This window comes from Biomphalaria glabrata, chromosome 10 (genome assembly GCF_947242115.1).
Source record: "Biomphalaria glabrata chromosome 10, xgBioGlab47.1, whole genome shotgun sequence".
In the NCBI taxonomy this organism is placed as follows: Eukaryota; Metazoa; Mollusca; class Gastropoda; family Planorbidae; genus Biomphalaria; species Biomphalaria glabrata.
The window spans coordinates 38,890,480-38,909,615 of record NC_074720.1 but is presented as its reverse complement, the minus strand read 5'-3'; the positions used below and the strand labels follow the sequence as shown (position 1 = coordinate 38,909,615).

Here is a 19,136-nt window from a genome sequence, read left to right as displayed (position 1 = left end):
TACTACCTTTGTTTGGATAGACATATCAAGAGCAGACAATCAGCGTATGTTACGCGGAATTTTCACCGAAAAATGGACATTTCTTTGCTAATGCTAGATTTAGATATCTCGATCTAGATCTAAACCTGTAGTCTTTTCAAACATAAATGGGATCAGACACAGAAACTAATCATGATGATTTACAGCATGATGTTTTTAAAGGCGTCACGTATTACATTGTCGGAAATATTAGCGATAAGGTTTTTACTCACTAACTTACTTTCTAACTTAAACTTAGAGTACTTAGACTTAGACCTTAGACTAAGTAAGGCTTAGATTTTAGGCTTGGCTTAGGCTTAGTTAGGCTTATGTTAGAACTAGACTGCCACTAGACTACAGACTCTAGACACTACTCAGGTGACTACTGTCACTAGTGAGTCTAGTGAGTAGTACTAGTACAGTAGTACTAGTTGAGTAGTAGTCACTTAGTCAAGAGTCAGACATCAAGTTTAGTTAGTGTCACTTAGTCACTAACTTAAAAAGTTAAAGACTTAAAGTGACAGTCTAGTCTAGTGACTCTAGTCTTACTAGATAACTCTTACTCTTAGTTAGTCTTATCATTATTATTTATAATATTTTATAAATAATAATTTCAATAAAATTCCGTATCAGTATCAGATAATGATAATCATATATTATTAATAATATAAATATAAGGTAATATAGAATCTAGATTAGATAATCATAATTTTATATTACTATATTATATAATAAATATTTAGATCTAGATATATTATATTTAATTATGATATAATAATAATCTTGAGTTACTTAGTTTTTCAGCCATTTCATTTTCAGCCTAGGCCTAGGACACTAGATCTAGAATCTAGATTCTATATATAATAATATAAAATAAATCTAGCTCTTATAGACTATAGATATCTACTGTCTATATTGACATATTGACAATATTGTGAATTATTGTCTAGACTCTATATAAATAACTTCTACATAGAAATGATAGATTGATAGATCTAGATTTATCTAGAATCATGAATGAAATGAAAGTTAGAAATTTAGATACTATCTAGTGAAAGTGACTCTAATCAGTCTAGTCTAGTCAGTATAATCTAGACTAGATTTAGTACTTAGATTTTAAGTTTATAGTAGATATATATCTAGATTACAAGTCATACAGAAAATCTTTTATTTTAGGTTCTTCTCTTCTTTTAAACCATGCAGATCTAGAATGTGTATTGTTGTTGTTTTTTTATTTCATTCCTACTGAATAATCTAGATTTAAAGATCAAATTAAAAATTAAAATGATTGGAGATTTTCATATTTTATTTTATCCATGGCAACCATGGTTGTGCAAACATTGCTAGATGCATCCAATAGAGACAATATTCTAGAATTTATTTCATTTTTTAAATATTTTAGGTAACATCCTTATTAGATCAGAATGGGGCAAAACGAGACTCATACCTCAGTGAGATGGTCAGCATTGTCATTGCTGACAGTACAACTTCAGATGATTACTCCGAGGCTAAAGAACTCTTTGAACTCCCAATTGTATCAGTAAGTTTCTAGTGTTTGTAATTATAGAATGAAAGATACATTTTGATTTTCACCCATTTCTTAGTTTCAAGTATGTTAAATTATTAAATTACTTCACATACACATGAGGTCCTCATTTTATGCCAGGATGTTTCATGGTTACAATGTACGACTTACACTAAAAATGAGCTTACAATGTGACATAGGAACAGATCAATGCTGTAACCCGAGAACCCCTGAATATTTTTTGACATTCTTATATATAAAAATTTAATTATTATTAAAATTAGTCTAAGCTGTAATCTTTTTTTTTTCTTTTTTTTATTTAGAGTGAATGGGTGATTTTATCTGCAAAGTGCAAGAAACAACTTAAGTATCCTTGTTTGCTTATTCTAATAAAGAAACCAAATTACTATTCCATTACATAAACAAATCTATTTTTTGGTCTCAGTATCACTTACCTATGTATAGATTATAGATACAATTGAAAGAATCTGATACAAACAAATAAAAGGTAAATTTGACCTACTTTTTACAAGAACTTCCCATTCTTGGATCAATTTGAAATTCTGTACAATTACTCATACTTGAAAACAATACATGAATAAATAAATAAAATAAATTATATCTTTTATACAGCGCTACTTTCATGCTTATAACATGCTCAGAGTGCTTTGGTCCAGCCTCATTTGTTGACCAGTTGGGGGGGGGGGGGGGGATTATCTAGAAGTAGTTTTCCGTGCTGCCTTTAGGTGCTCAGTAAATACAACTCTGCCCAAATCGGGTGTCGAGCCCCCTTCATAAGTAGCCAAGCCAAGTTCAACCTTTTCATTTGCAACCTTAACCATGTTCTAGAAAAGAAATTTTTTTTCTGGAAGGAAAATTATTTTCCGGGATTGTGGCATGTCCCTCAGAGGTAAGATTTTATCAGACTTTAATGTATATGTGTGCACTTCTATTTGTCTTATTGTCCTAAAATTAAGAACTCTAGAAATCCTGGTAGTTATAGTTGTATAGTAATATATTATTTTCTGGGAAGGATATTTATATTGACTAAACATATCCATCTGTTTGTAAAGTCATTGATGTTTTGTTAAAGCAAAATAACCTGAAATTGTTCCTTTCATTGAGGATAAGAAAAATGTGTACCATATATCAAGCCTATTCTGTGACCGTAAAGAATGTATTCATTCATTCCTTTTTACAGCTTGACAGTGAAGATGTTCTAGCAATCTGGGGCATGCTGATTTACCATGGTGCCAGATGTCAGTCTGACCTAGATGAAACAGTAACACACCTCATTACATCTAGCACTAGTAGTGTAAGTGGTTTAATCACTTCATTTTTATCTGCAAGCATACATTTGCTTAATATGAACATGCTAAGCAGTTCAGGACAAATAAAAAAAGAGCTTGTCTTAATTTTACTTATGAGATTCTTATGAAAGGTGCAGTATTGTTAACAAGAATACCATACGACTGGCAAAAACTTGTAATTATCCTAGGAGTTGAGACTAGGTCTCTTGACACTCTTAGAGAAATAGAAGTTTCCTTCTACTGACCTGTTCGAACCATCGGATGCAGATTTGTTGCACCTGTCTTGCCAGGGGCTCATATTCTTATCCAAAGACACTGGAGGCAGAAGGCTGAGCACCATAGGAAAACCCCTTCATTTCCCTTCTCTGTACCACATCCACCATAGAAAAGCCCCTTGAGGAACAGTGTGTGGATTGCGACTGGGCTGTTCAGGCTGTTTTTATTCTCCAGGGTTTCTCTTTTGTTTCTCTATTCATCTCCTCTTATGAACCGTCTCCAACCAGGCACCATGTAGAAGAGGGTTTAGGTTAAACTTAAGTTTTCCTTTTTAATGCCTCTTGGGTTAAAAGGCATTTTGAATTAAAATTTCACCTCTTTTGCTGGTTTTACAAGACCAGTCAACCAGATTAACTAAGAAAAGCAATTTTTGAGTCCTTCTTAGAGCTATTTGAACTTGGTCACTATCATAGTTAATAACTCTTACCTGAAGCTTGTGGCTCATTAATCAAGTTCTCTTTGTTACTAATAACATTATGGATTGCATGTAGTAAATATGTGGGAAACAAAATGCAGAAATAATATTTATGCTGGACTCTTGTACAAAATTTCCAATACTAAAAATAGCTGTTTAGTCAATGAAAATATCATGAAAACATCTGGAAACCTAAAACATTGCTGTGATATAAAAAGGGTAAAAAAAAGATTTTTAGTCAGTTCATTTAATTTCTATTTATTTGAAGAAGCCATTTTACCTAATTGAATGATTGAATTTTACTTTAAGTTGTTATTAAAGTTAGTCATTCTTTTGTTTGCTTTGTTGCTGTGACTCTATTATCGACTCTGCATTTCATTTGGGTGAAAGTCTTTTTAACATTCTTTAACTTACTATCCTACTACATAAAATATTGTAAGTGCTGATTTGTTTGTCTCCTTGTAGGCTAAATATACAGCAGCAGTGGAACATAAAGACACAATTAAAATAGTCACACCTGATTGGATTGTGGACTCTGTTGCCAAGTCAGAGCGACAAAATGAGGAAATCTACCATCCTAAGCTCCTGCAATTTCCTAAACCACAGCCACCAAGCCCGCCAAATCTCATGCCAGAGCCTCCTCCTGAATATGACCTGGATTCACCGTACACATCATTCATGGATACCTTACCCCCGCATGAGATGATGGATGTCTCCCCCAACCACAGCATATTTTCTGTCAGAATGGGCAACAACAAAGTGGGTCAGTTGGATGACAGGTACGCTTTGAAATTGATCTCATGTTGATGGCTAGTGTTTTGGACAATATAACACTGTCTACAGAAAAGTGGTCTCTTTTTTACCAAGGCTATGTTTATGTATTTCTGATAGCAGTATCTCCATTTTGACATTAAAAAGAAGTGACCACTTGGCTTCTATTGTCAGTTTTTAAACATGAGAGTGTGGTGGATTATAAGTGACCACTTGGCTTCTGTTGTCAGTTTTTAATCCCAATGAAGATTGATATTTAATTCAAGGTTTTAGTTGTAATGGATACCTGACAGTTGTAAGGGAAAGTATGAGTTGGTTGTTAGTACTGAAAAGTAACCATAGTTCACTGAAACAGGTGAATGGCTAACGTTTTGGTTAATATGGTAAATTGGTTAGAATTTGGACCCGTAGATTAGAAGTTTAGGCACCTTTACTTTTACCGGAGTTTTGTACATGGACAGAGTATAGGTAAAAAATCTGAAGCTTCCATTGGTTGTGAATGTTTACAAAATATGGACAGTATTCCCTGATCTTTTATAGTATGCCACGATGAGTTCTAATGAGGTTAAACTTTTCTTTTTTTCTACTATGTCTAAGTGAAGATAAAAATTGGACATGACTCCAGGTTTGGGGAGGGGGGTAAAAATCTTGTTCATATTGTAAAACTGAATGGCATTGCTTTAAGGGTTGGTTAAATTTTATATGATGGCATCTGTAATAAATAAAGTTGTGAACTGTTCAATAAAGAAAAAAAAAACAGGAGGGAAGAAGACTCAAAACTTTAAATTCTATTCTGTCTGTTCTGAAATGGAGCATTTGAATTTTTCAATACAGATTAGAAAGTCCTCGGCCAGACACACCGAGTGCAAAAGAAGCTTTGGCTCGGAAAATTAGCAGTAGAATATCCAGTAAATCCTCGTCTGAGCCCACCACTCCTGAACGCCTCAGTGTGCCACTGCAGCCAGTAAATTCCCCAGGATCTTCCAGTGCTTCCCGAGTTTTACCACCAATCCCACCTGTTGGAATGCAGCCACGAATGGACCAAAGCAACATCAGAAACACATTAAGAAACATCACCAACAGAGCTGTAGCACCAGCTTCTAGTGTGCCAGTCAGATCAACAATGCCACAGCAAGGGCCTAAGGTAAAGCAGGATAGGAAAATAAATGCTTAGCCTTTTTAAAAAAGACACACTGTTTTGTAAATGATTTAGAGCCTAGCTGCAAAGAAGTTTGTGTGATTGAAGAATTTTGTGGGCCTCTGTTGTTCAACACATAATTTTCCCTTTAATAAAAGGAATCTTGACTGAAGTAACAGATATGTAACAATCAAATTTGTGATTGAAAATTTCATCAGTTCGACTGTTTGGATTAGACTTTTTAATCATATTTTCTTTGATCAAAATAGTTTTATTTTAGATACAAATATCATTAAGCATAGGATAAATAAAAATTTATGTATGTGTACATTTATTTCCCTTATTGTACAATTTAAAAGAAAAACAAAATCAAAAGATTTTATGCTCATTTTATTTTCAGATGAATCCCTTAGTTGCCATTCCAACAATGCCATCACAGACACGGCCGCCCCCACCTGAATACCCCTTCCCACCTAAACCTATAGCAGCACCTCTTCCTATTCCACAACATCAGCCTCCTGCTGTCCCACTTCCCAGTGCTCCCCCTCCAGCCACTAGCGGGCCACAGCCTCCTCCGCCAGGACCGTTATATCATGGACATGACCCTAAAGAGAATGGTGATTAGACTTGACTGCTATTTTTGTTCAGTGTGTTTATATGTATATTGTTTTGTTGGTTACAAGACATAACAGCTTTGAGTAATAACTGTGCATATTGTATGCACATACATGTAAACCAATTTTAAAACATTTTGTTGCCTCTGCCTAAAAGGTCATTTCTATAAATCAGTATACATTACAACATTAATTTTTTTTTTTTAATTAGTTTTATTGCATAGCAAAATTTGCTCAAAAGAGGTCCAATCTGTAAGCTTGTGTATTATTTGTTTTAGGGCTTTGTTTTCAGTGTTAAGTTACATTCTAGCTAATACTACTCACTTAACATTTTGCACATTTGTTGAAAAGAAAAAATGTTGTTATTTTCTTCATAGTTGAAATTTTGAGCAAAAAGTTTAGATATGTCTCATCATCTATACTTTTTTTTTACTTTTTTAGTTAATAATAATAAAGAAGTAAAATACTATAGGACAGTTTTAAATTTTAAGATTTAAAAAGACTTTTTGTCTAAAATAGTACAGAGGTGTCAAATTAACAATCAATCAGTATAGAATTGAATTATTTCCACTTCCAGTCCCTCCAGACCTATGTCTACTTGGTTGTGTGTTTTGTATAGTTGATTACCAAAATATTATTGGATTAGAGGAAGTCGCAGCATGGAAAAAGGTAAAAAAATATTTCTTTTGTAAATAATGATTTTAAAAATATTTCTTAAGCATATTATTATGACAAATTTTTGGCCTATTTGTAAACAATGTTTAAGAAAATTAAACAACATACAAACATTTGTTTTTCTTTTTAATTCTTCTTAATGGCAGCTAAGATCATGTAAAATAATAAATTTTCTTTTATTTGTGAGATATGTAACCTGAAAATAAATCATTAGGTTATCTATCCTAGGGCAAGTGTTATGGCTGTTAAATATTTGAAGACTACCAAATGAAAGCCTTTGATTGATTCCTCAGGTTATTGAACAATATGGTGGGCAAGTCGAAACTTCTTATTGTAATCGAGTCAGTCATGTCTTGTGTGCCAATCAGAAATCTGATGTCTTCAAAATGGTCAGTACTTTGAAGAATTTTTTTTTTAATTTCTTTACAATTTTCTGTCTCAATCCAGTCAGTTTATTTGTCCAATAAGTATTCTAATGTGACAATGTAAAATTAGTTTTAAGCCTACTTCATTTAAAGCAAGGTAAATTCCTGCCATATATCTTAGTAGATGCCAATAACAACTGTATTAGACTAAAAACATTTTGCTGTAAAAATTGTATTAGCACTCCTGCTATGGAAATCACAGAATCCTGCTTAAATCTGAGATATTGATACCAATATTGGTACCTTCTATATTTAATTGAATATATATTATATATATAAGTTTAATACAAATTTTTACAAAGTTTTTTTTCGTTTACAATTAAGTCCTTTATCCTCTCATGTACTTTACTTTTAAAAACATAAGAAATCTTATTGTACCTAATCACATTTAGGCCCTGAAAGAAGGTAAACGTGTTGTTACAGCATTCTGGTTGAATGACTGTTTGCTTCAAAAGAAAATGGTTCCACCCTGGCAAGCTCTCCACCTTCCATTGTCATTTCATTCAGAAAAACCTGGTTTTAATCAGGTAGGACATATATTTCTATATTTTTGTGCATTAATGAAATTTCTAAAATTAATTTTTTTTAGTTCTAAAAATGATTAAAAGAATAAATAAATACTAGCTTGGAAGTTATGGAGCTACAATATTTTACATATTTTTTTCTTAGTATTTTTATAGACCTTTAGTAATTTTTATATAATTTAATATGTATGTTACGAGCCTAATAATAATCATGTTGATGAACAGCTTCAGCTGTTACATTTAAGTAAACAGCTGCAGCTGTCAGCATGTTAATGATATGTATTTTTTTTTGGTCAGGCTGTTAATTGTGTATGTGTGCCTGCTTTGTCTTTCCCTAGATGATAAGCGTGACAAACTTTGATGGCGAAGAAAGAGTTAGGTTAAAACAGATGATCAATGCTATTGGGGCCAAGTACACCGGCTACATGACACATCACAACTCAGCACTCATTTGTAAAAAGTAAATCTACTTTCTGTTCAATTTAGTTCTAAACTCATTGCTATTGGAACAATAGTTGTCTGTAGTACTTAATTTTTAATTGTAAACTCATTGCTATTGGAACACTAGTTGTCTTCATTCATGTAGCTCTCTATCCAGTTCTACTGCTACCTCACATCTAATGTTGGATGTGCAATCATATCTTTAAAGTGTTGTACCTGCATCTACTGAGTTATAAAAGGGATGTACAAATCAGTTTTAGTATATTTCCAAATAAAAATGTACCACACCATTGTACTATTGGTGTGGAGGCAGCGGGGGAAAACACTTGGCTGCTGATCCCAGTGAGGACAGGGATTTAGAACATCTATTTATTTTTAGGGTATCAGAGTCCACACATCTCTAACATAGAGTACATAATATTAGTTGGGGAAAGTAAAATACAACTCAAACTGCTTTTATTTTGTTAGACGTAATAATAGAAAACTCTATATAGGGTTGTTTGTTTTGCTTATTTTATGCAGTCTTATTGTCATCCTATCACTAAGGCATGAGATTTAACATATTTTCAGGCCTGGTGGTATGAAATTTGAGAAAGCCAAAGAGTGGAGAATAGCAGTTGTGAACGTCCAGTGGCTCTCTGACCTAGTGTTAGGCAACATGGATGCATTGCGGCTTCCTGTCCATGTGCGTTACCTGCAAGTGGGCCAAGGGAGAGAATTCCACATGGATTTGACCAGAGTGACACACTTAATGGGTACGTTGCATGGGTCTCGTATCTTTATTACCAAATTATAATATTTATAGGTAATTTTTGTATGTAGGTACTGTTCTATGTCGGTATTATTAATGTTGAGTATGAAGTGTTCTTCCAGCTCTGTTTATGTTGATTCTAATATATTACCTTAAGTAGATTTAACTTTAGACTTTTACCAAACAACAGAACATGTTATTATGAACATTAAATAATTTCATTCCACTGAAGAAAAAAAGTCCTCTAGAAACAAATTACGCCCTTACTGTATGCAGTCTGAGTCATCTATTGTCCGTTTATTCTGTCTCCTAGCTAAAATGTGTGATAATGTTTTTAATCTAGCGTCTCGTCACTACAGAAATTCTCGATTATGCTACTTCTATGCTCCAGCCTATTCAATCACTACAGTACAAAATGTGTTTATGTCTAGGTAAGTTTATTGAGTATTAAGAATATCAGAATATTTCTGATTTTTTTCTTTTCTTATATTTCAGGTGGTTGGAAAACAACTTTGAAGATCACCAAAGAAACATGGAAGGTGCTTGTTTTATTGAGATCATTTTAGTGTCTTGCTAATATTGATTGAACAGAATTTGTATTTTATGGTCTTTTTCTGAATTTCACAAGCCTTGCTACATTTTGTCTTTAACTTTTGTCCTTACAGAGATTTAAGCCTCATATACAAGCTACCAATGGCCAGGAGAACACAATTAATAATGGACCATCACCTCCGAAAAGGCAAAAGTAATTCATCATTTTTATATTTATGTTTACCATTTAAAAAAATGTAAAGTCCCTTTTGAAAAACTTCATTAATCTTCTTAGGACAGCCATCGCTAGCATTTAGTGTTCATTTTACATTTACTTCATAATAAATGTCTTTGTTATATTTAGTGTACAGTGTTAACATATTGACTTGTTTCAGACTTACTTATTTTAAATCTTTCCTCTTTTTTTTTTTTTTTTCATTTTCTGTGTACACCCTCCATTATGTCCCCCCTCCTCTTCACCATAGTAAAAATCAAAGCCATAGTTTCTTTATAAAGGACTTTAGCTTTTTTCTTTTTTTTTTTGTGTGCAGTATATGTTAAATCTATTATTAAAGTTGTTTGACTTTTGTTTTGAAGAGTTGACTCCACCACACTTCCACCAGATGTGGATCCTGGTGTGCCAAAAGTTTTGTTTACGCTATACTCCAAGTCACAAGCATCAAGATTAGAGACGGTAAGTATCCAGTAAGCAGACCGAGTAGTATTAAGTATTTAATTGGCAGTCAATTATAAGGGAGATCTAATTAGATTGATTTTAGTGAGATAAAAGTAGAGAGCATCTCATTTATATAGACAGTTACTAGCAAGACTACATCTAGTAAGTATCTAATTTATATAGACAGTTACTTCAAGACTACATCTACTAAGTATCTAATTTATATAGACAGTTACTAGCAAGACTACATCTAGTAAGTATCTAATTTATATAGACAGTTACTAGCAAGACTACATCTAGTATCTAATTTATATAGACAGTTACTAGCAAGTCTACATCTAGTAAGTATCTAATTTATATAGACAGTTACTAGCAAGTCTACATCTAGTAAGTATCTAATTTATATAGACAGTTACTAGCAAGACTACATCTAGTAAGTATCTAATGATCAGAAATGTATCCCTATTAAGATTTTGTTAGATCTTATTCCTAGATCATTGTTGTAACATCTTAATTCAAATGTAACATATTACCCTGATGGTGAATTATTGAAGAACTACCACTGACTAATCCCAAACACTTGTCTTAACATTTTGTTTCTCTCTGTCCGAGTTACTTTTAAATTCTGCAGCTTTATGGTAGTTTGCAATCTGTGTCCCAGTAAAATAACTAAGCTGTTCTGCAGGTCTTATGTGTTTTGTAATACTTGACTTTTGAAGCAAGGTTGGAGAGATAACTGGATAAAATACAGAGCTACAGTCTTGTTCTTTTTCCTTTCCATTCTAATTCTTGTTCAGCGAGACTGCTGGCGTAAAGTGCAGGCTTCTCTGAGATAGTGACATATATTTGTGGTAGAAGCTGGAAAGTTTTGGCATCTTGTAATATCTATTGTTTAAAGACATTTTTTTATCACTGTACTATTGTTTTCTATTCAAATATTTTCTGTTAAAATTCATTATTAAATTCACATATGAGTATAGATCACTATTAAACAAATAGTCAATCCATTGTGAAACCTTGCATCATTTCTAAATAAAAACTTACCCACAAAATACCTACCCATTCTAAAATAAGCAGTTTATATAAATGTGACCAAAAAAAAAAGTTTTGTAAATCCAATTGTTTATAAATGATGATAATGTTATCTTGCAGATTGTCAAGAAGCTAGGGGGCTGTACTGTGACTAATCCAAGGCACTGCACTCACCTGGTCTGTCCGAGTCTAGTGAGAACCATCAAGTTTTTTGTGGCCATCAATACGTGTCGCTATGTTGTTACTAAAGAATGGCTGGAAGACAGCAGCATCCAGGAGAGGTTTTTAGGTAGGGAACTTTTTTTTATCCTCTAGCTCTTCCATTGTGTGATGGGTTTACTCCTCACATTCAGAAACCATCTACTTGAGTGTCTAGAAAGATTGGCCAGTCCACTCAGATTTTCTTCTGGCAAGCTTGACTAGGTGATCTATCCCCAATACACTGAAGAATATTACTGATCAACATTTCATGTACGGTATAACAATCTGTCTGAACACTCCAGCTTTCATTGATGGAAAAAAATATTTAGGAACTTTTCTTGAGTTGTCTTTGTAACATTACAAACTTCTTAGTTTTCTTCTCCTGGACTAGCATACCCAGTGTTGTGCTCTGACTAAGAACACTTAAGACTCATGCAAGTCTGTAGAGTTGCATGGCTTCTCAGACACTTTCAAATGATAATGAAGGCTATGAGTGACAGATTTACATTTAAAATGTCTAACAACTTGAGATTCCCTGTAGTCACTATGCCAGTGTCACTAAACTTGTATTTGCTGTCTTATTCTAACTACTCGTCTATGTCTCCTAACACCAGCAATTCTCCAAATCATTTACCCTTTTTGAAGTATTCAACTTCTTTTTAATCTCACATTAATTCCAAACCTCTAAAAGTATCAAAGTTGTTTTTTTATCAGGATTACCATTATGTATGTGTACAAAATCAAAAAGTGGAACCAATTTGTATGTGTACATGTTGCTTCTTTGGTGTAATTTTGAAATATATGGTACCACTAATTAATAAAGATTTACTTAGGAGTTTGAAAGTAAAGGGGTAATGAAAAAAAAATTAATTAATTAAAGTTTGGAAAGATTTATAAAATAAAGTCTGAACTAAAGACAACAAAAGCCTTTTGAGTAATAGGGAGGGGTATGCAAAAGACAGTTTTTCAAAGTGGATATCATTTATTCATAGGACTAGATTTTTTTTTAAGTCTCTCAATATTTCCCTTAGGAGAGATGGATATCAGATAAAGCACAAAGCAGCAACCTGAGAATCTTGAGTTTGAATCGCAACTAGGGATTGGATTTAAAATTCAAGATTTTACTATTTCTCCAAACACTTAGTGCACCCTACTATACTAACACTTAATCTGTGTGTGTGTTTACTAAAGTTATGGTCATTGTGCTAGCATTAAGACACCTTAGATCATATTTAGCTTTGGAAACTTTGTGATCACAGAGTGCACTGACCTCTATATCTAGAAGGAAATTTACTTACTTTCTCACTGTTATGTATTTTATGTTGTTTTTTTTACAAGATTTCTAATTGTGTGTGTTACAGATGAGTCAGATTATGCACTTAAAGATGAAAGTGGTGAAGCAGCATTTAACTGTACCTTGTCTGAGTCTTTGGGTAGAGCTAGAAGTAAACCTTTATTTCAGGTTGGTGGAGTTTTGAAATGTCTGGACTGATTTTACTCATGTTAAAAAATAATATAATGTGGTTTACAGGTTGGTTGCTATCCTAATATCTCTACAGGGACACTCAGACTCTTTCTTGGAGGTAAGGTTAGCTGAGATGCTAGGAAGATTAATCTGCCCTATAATTTGTGATATGTTCTAGTGTAGATCACTGATTGAACATTCTGCTGTGTAACTATGGATACACTTGATAAACTCTTGATTAACATTTACGATACAGAATACATTTTTAAAACCATTCATAATTGTATTTAGGTGTGGCTATCAGACTTACCTTTATAGTGCTTGGCTATCAGACTTACCTTTATAGTGCTCCACAAGTTTTTTTCGTGAATTTTTAAAAATATGTTGTTTTAACTCTAGGATTAAGCAATACATTTCTAAATAAATTATATGCATTTAAAAACAACATAAAAGATGATGTTTTTAAAATTATTTATATCACTTCTTAAAACAACATTGTTTCCTTTTTCTAGGGGTTAACATTTTACATTACACCAAGTGTAGCTCCACCCATCTGTGAGTTGACGAGCATAATAGAAAGTGCTGGGGGCATCGTAGTCAAGAGGAGGCCCACTATCAAACAAATCTCAGCTTCAGTGGATGAGAAGGTTGGTTTGTATTTTTTTATTTCACAAGTCTTAATACCCACTAAATAAACTTGATAGTTTTTAGAAAATATTTTTTGTGCAGTGTTGTTTGTAAGTATTTGTACCCCATAGTCTTAGTTCCCATAAAATCTGATCGAACCTAATTTCAGCCTAGTGAAATGAATGACCAACCTTTATTTAGTGAACTCCCAGTAGCTTTGTTTATTCTTAGCCTACAATATTTTTCAGTAACAATGGGCTGGGATTATTTTGTGCTAACTCTACTGTAATAAGTTTTGTTCAAGAAGAATCATTGGATATTTCTGGGACAAAAAAAAGTATGCATAAACCTTAGTCCTTTCTTAATTGTACCACATCGCAGATATTATTTCTTAATGTGGGATGTGTGGCTAAGGGGCGAAAACTGCTTGGCTACCATCAAGTGGGTTCGAATTTGAATCCCAACATGAGCTTAGTTGTGTTAGCAGAGGAGGCGCAGTATCCAAGTGGTAAAGCATTTGACTCCCAAACCAAGGGGTCCCAGGTTCAAGTCCTTTTGAAGACTTTGATTTTTAATTTCGTTATCTTTAGGGCGCCTCTTGGAAAAGTAAAGGCAGTTGGCCATTGTGCTGGTCTTATGACACCCTCGTTAACCATGGGCCACAGAAGCAGATGACCTTCACATCAACTGCCCTATAGACCGCATGGACTGACGGGGGAACTTAAATTTTTTTTTTACTTTTTGTGTTTACTGAGTGCCTAAAGGCAGCACGGAAACCTTCTCCCAGATTCCCCTCTCACATGTCCACAAAAGAGATTGGACCAAAACACACAGCGCATTCTTCAGCATGAAAGATGCGTCATACAAAAGTTTTTTTAAATTCTTGTTATACATTTCAGGGCCATCCCAAAGTTATTGTCATCACATGTCTTAATGATCTACATCTTTCAGTTGATCTCAGAAACAGAAAAATACGTAAGTCTAGGAAATTTTCCCACATTTCTTTTTATCATCTTTACATTTTAAAAGTGTGGCCATACCTAAAAATGTAAGTGCTTCAAGACCTCAAAATGTTCATATAAGAATTTTTGTCAGAATCACTGGTTAATGAACATTACTGATTTTTCTTTCAATGAATGCAAGAGACAAAAGTATATGGGAACTTGTTTAAGTACAGCTTCCTTACTAACATTGTTATTGCAACTATCTAAGATTAGTAAGTTATTGCCATGGTTTTGAGCAGTGACTATCGTATCTTTTAATTGACTATCCATAGCTTGTCCATTTGTTGAAGTAGTTATTAGTGCTCACTAGAGATTTACATTAGATCTCTACATTTTTTAGAGGATGTTTTTGCAAGAACTAAATTTATTAATCTGGCGGTTTGGACGTTAGTTTTTATCAAATGCTCATTTATCAAATATAAATTAACACAAAATCAGATTAGTTAATGTTTCACAATATTGTCTAACATAAAGAAGCGTAACAATGAGACTCTGTTTTCTCTGACACCAAAAAAATGTGTATATATTAACTTCCTTGTTATTAGTCTTAAACTTGACATATTGTTGTGGTAGTTGTTATATAAATATTTTTTTTGCTTAGCTTTTGTAACTAACATTGCTTTTCTATCATTTGCCATATTTACATTCTTTGAAATGGTCATTTCATTTCATTTCTAGCTGTTTTCAATGCTGAATTTGTTCTGACTGGAGTTATGAGGCAAGAAGTGGATTACAACACTTTCAGAATCGTCACCACGCAATGAATAGACTCAGGTAGCATCTACCCCAAAAAGGATTCACTGTGATTGGGAAAACAAAATGCATTGAACATTTGACTGTAAAAAGCTACGTAGTCATGTGAAAACAATTCATTTACTCATTGGAGAGTGTTAAGTCAGACGACATTTGGTGCTAAGAATGAATGCCTATAGAAAAGAAGCAGTTGATGAAAGATGTATGTTTGTAAACTTAATGCAGACATTGTACATAACTAAAATATTTGACGTTCCATTAAAATGTATTTGACACAATTTCAGAAAAAGACTACATATGTATAGCTCTTTCATCTTGTTAATTCCTTTCTAGAATATTGTACAGTCCCTTCATAGATGTTTAGTGCTCTGCCAAATTTAACAAAGAAAAATGTTACCTCTTTGGTTGCAAAACAAGCATTCAAATATTTATGTGTTCATTTGTAAAAAGAAAAAAAAAAACCTGACTGACATACGATGTGCTTTATATGAATAATTGTTTGCTTCATAAAACTTGTTAACATTTTAAAGAAAATTGAAGATGTAAAGGGGCCAACTGTTCAACCTTATGAAAGGGTGATTTTGACTTAATATACATCTGGGGGTTCACAACCCACAAAATTCAATAAATCATTTAACTACATAATATTTGTACTGTAATTTTTGTTTTATCTAATGATTTGAATCTCGTTAGGAAAGATGTTTTTAGCATCAAAAGAATTTACTTTGCTTTTCAATTTTTTTGTGATGATTAACTCTTTTTAAATGCTCATATGTTGATGAATTTTTGTCTTACCTGTCCACAAAGCAATTACATTATTATTAATTTATATTATCATTAATATTATTATTATTATAGCTTTTATATTGCGCTACTTTCATGCTTATAGCATGCTCAGAGCGCTTTTGGTCCAATCTCATCTGTGGACCAGTGGGGGGGAGGGGTTATCTAGGAGTTGGTTTTCCGTGCTGCCTTTAGGCGCTCAGTAAACACAACTCTGCCTGAGTTTGGTGTCGAACCTCAAGCCCCCTTCTAGGTAGCCAAGCCAAGTTCAAGCGCACTTGGCCTCTCGACCACGCTTCCCACTTGTAATTGAAAGACCAGCAAAACATATTGTATTAAGAGATAGATCTTATGAACAATTATGTTTGTAGAAAGAAAAAGTTGTTTGTCTTTGGTGAGATGAAAGAAGGCATTAAATTCATTTCACCCCATTTACCTTTGCAAAAACTAGTTTACCTTGTTTACAATGCCTCTGTTCATCTCACACTTTCGGAATGGATGGATAGGCGTACATGGTTCTTGAAAACATCTAACAATTTTCCTAGAAATTTGACAATTGATGTATATCGTTGGGAAAAGATTTAATAGCTTGTTGGCCACACTGGGAAAAACTCTAGTTTTACCGTTACAATTTTTCAAAGTATAAATAGAAAAAAAATTACCTTGAACACTCTACGTCTTCAGGTATTTTCTAAAGAAGGCGCTAGTATTTTAATAGATTAATGTTCAGGAACATTTTGTGCTCTGTCCTATAATTTTAGATCTAAAGGCCTATCATTAGAATATTATCAAGTGGTATTATATTAACACATTCGCTTAAACAGGATTTTTTTTCTCCTGGGAAGGAGGGGGTTAAAAATAATTTATTTTTTTAATCTAGCATTCATTTTAAATCTAACATTCATTAGTTATTAAACCAAGACCAATATTAATCACTCTATATCTCTTGTCTTTAAAAAAATTTTAAACATTTTTTCTTGTTTATTATCAAATTTAATGTTAATGTATTGAAAAATCCTCTTGGCTAGTATGTAGATGACTAATTGGGCTAAGTCCTAAGTTGACAAAATGTACAGTTAATGTTATAAATTATCTGATATTTAGAGTTGTATAGTCACTAGGTACAGTCTCTACAAGTTATTTTTTTAAAAAGATAGCAACTGAGTGAATCCCACTATGGCAATATTATCTGCCAATACTTCATAGAATTTGAACCTAAAATGAGTAAATTATGACACAAAAGATGAGGCATGGTGGCCTAAATGGTAAAGTCTTTGTCTACTAAGTCAAAGGTCCTAATTTTGTAAATTTTGTGGATTCAAGAATATTGCTGAATCTACTCAGTTCTAATGGTATCTAAAAAAATTTTTTGTGTGAAAAACAAAGGTAATTGGTTGTCATAGTGGCCTAGTAACACTTATAAATTACGAAAAAAAGAATTCTGTGCCTGTGCATCTGTTTTTATAGATATTGTAGATGTGATCTTCATGAAATCACAGGATTTGATTCACTATCATTTGACTGGCATTAGACTTGTGTGAACAGGTGTAAATACAGGGAAATATATATATAATATAGAATGTTCTAAGTCATTATCTTTTAGAAACTTGCTAATTGTACAGAAAATCAATTGTAAAGCTGTGAGACCAATGTTTCAATGTTGATACTAAGAGAGTATTGGTGTTTTACTATTCCTCAATTCAGATGGTGCCTTCCCATTGACTTCAAGAAGGTATTCCTCTTTTTGTCTAGTTGATTATCTAACATCTTGATGTCATTCACATTGTACAACTTCTTTTATACTCTAGCTTGTTCAATAGTTGTTATCTTTGTCACCATATACCATGTTGAAGTCTGTCATTATTTACAGAGATAAGGCAAAACATTTTCACGCTTACTTCAATTCTTGACAATGATTGAATTTTTAGAGACTGTTTTATTGTTAGTAATATTTATAACTTGAAGCATTATTGAATGAACCTATACAATGAAGTCAAAGTGTTTTCCTGTAAGATATGTTTGTATTTATTGTACAAAGATCGAGCAAAACTTTGATTAAATCGATAATTTTCGACATGTAAATAAAAATGTGTTTTTGTTTTTATTTGTGAAAATATACAAGACTTAGACTAAATAGACTAATTAAAAACCATCGCATATGACTCTAACACAGCTACCATCTCTCGAAGAGCTTTTTCATGAAAGATGCCTTTCCAAAACACTCGATTCTTAAAGATAACCTGCACTCATTAAACCACTGTTACATAAGATCTGAACGAAGTGGTCGTCTCCTTTCCATTCTAAAACAGTAAGATTTAAAAACTCCTTCATCCCACTTTCGGTAAGAGTGTTACAAGATTGTCGTCATCGAGAAGTCTAATTTATAAAACTCTGGTTGTGAGTGTGTATGTGTTTCGTGTGTGAATGTTGTTCCTATTTGCATCTATATTGTTATTGTACAATAGTTATGCTGAGGTTGTCAATTGTAGTCAAACTGAATTTCTATTTGATTGGATCAATAAAAATTATCTTATATGTAATACTGTACGTTGTTAGATCCTTTAATATTTCAGAATCATTGGCCACCCTCAGTCCTAATGTGACATGACTCATCTTGTAAAATATGTTATGGCTATTTCTTCTTTGTTCTCATTTATGTTGGAGGCTTCAGAGGAGTAGTCTGCATGTTGATTTCTAGATCTGGCAGCTCTCTCTATAGTTTTTGTTCTATGGGGCAAATTTGGTCCAGAGTTTTGTTTGGGCCTCTTGATAGAGTATGCAGCTTTGAAGGACATGGTTGGCATTCTCTGGTGATGCTTCACAAGGGCAAATCTTACTAGTTCCTATTTTTAGCTTTCAGAACATATGTTGTCTCATTCTGTTGTATCCGATTCAGAGACAAAATATTGATGTTGGTTATTGGCATAGTTTTTCTTGAAATTTGGATCAGAGCTGGTCCATTTCTCGTTTATTCTACTATTTTATTGTTCATTTCTTCCATATAGAGAGGAATTTATGATGTTTGGTCTTTCGCCTATCTTTGGCCAACATATCTGCTTTTAACAAAGCTATATCAACTCACTCTGTCTGTCTGGTCAAAAGTTTGTACACGTTATTTCTCCCACACCCAATCTCGGATCAAGCTGAAATTTTGCTCAATTATTTCTTTTACCTGACAACA

At 33.1% G+C, this 19,136-nt stretch overlaps 1 protein-coding gene across 1 annotated transcript; it reads left to right on the top strand.

Annotated features, from left to right (window-relative positions):
- The first annotated feature begins 33 nt into the window (after positions 1 to 33).
- LOC106052330 (PAX-interacting protein 1-like) lies at positions 34 to 15,674 on the top strand. Its single transcript, XM_056044663.1, has 21 exons — positions 34 to 239; positions 1,421 to 1,558; positions 1,867 to 1,910; positions 2,393 to 2,453; positions 2,745 to 2,858; positions 4,010 to 4,323; positions 5,150 to 5,459; positions 5,854 to 6,070; positions 6,645 to 6,736; positions 7,036 to 7,131; positions 7,560 to 7,694; positions 8,030 to 8,151; positions 8,703 to 8,887; positions 9,379 to 9,422; positions 9,549 to 9,628; positions 10,012 to 10,108; positions 11,243 to 11,411; positions 12,685 to 12,785; positions 13,301 to 13,435; positions 14,315 to 14,390; positions 15,098 to 15,674. Exons 1-21 carry the CDS (start codon positions 147 to 149, stop codon positions 15,181 to 15,183), a joined length of 2,709 nt encoding a protein of 902 aa, XP_055900638.1. The 5' UTR covers positions 34 to 146; the 3' UTR covers positions 15,184 to 15,674.
- Positions 15,675 to 19,136: the final 3,462 nt, after the last annotated feature.

Excerpts from the sequence above, each read along its gene's own strand:
- LOC106052330 (XM_056044663.1), top strand. The coding sequence starts at position 147 with ATGGGATCAGACACAGAAACTAATCATGATGATTTACAGCATGATGTT. Across the intron at positions 2,859-4,009 it reads TTACATCTAGCACTAGTAGT|GCTAAATATACAGCAGCAGT; the intron begins GTAAGTGGTTTA and ends GTCTCCTTGTAG. Across the intron at positions 6,071-6,644 it reads ACATGACCCTAAAGAGAATG|TCCCTCCAGACCTATGTCTA; the intron begins GTGATTAGACTT and ends TTCCACTTCCAG.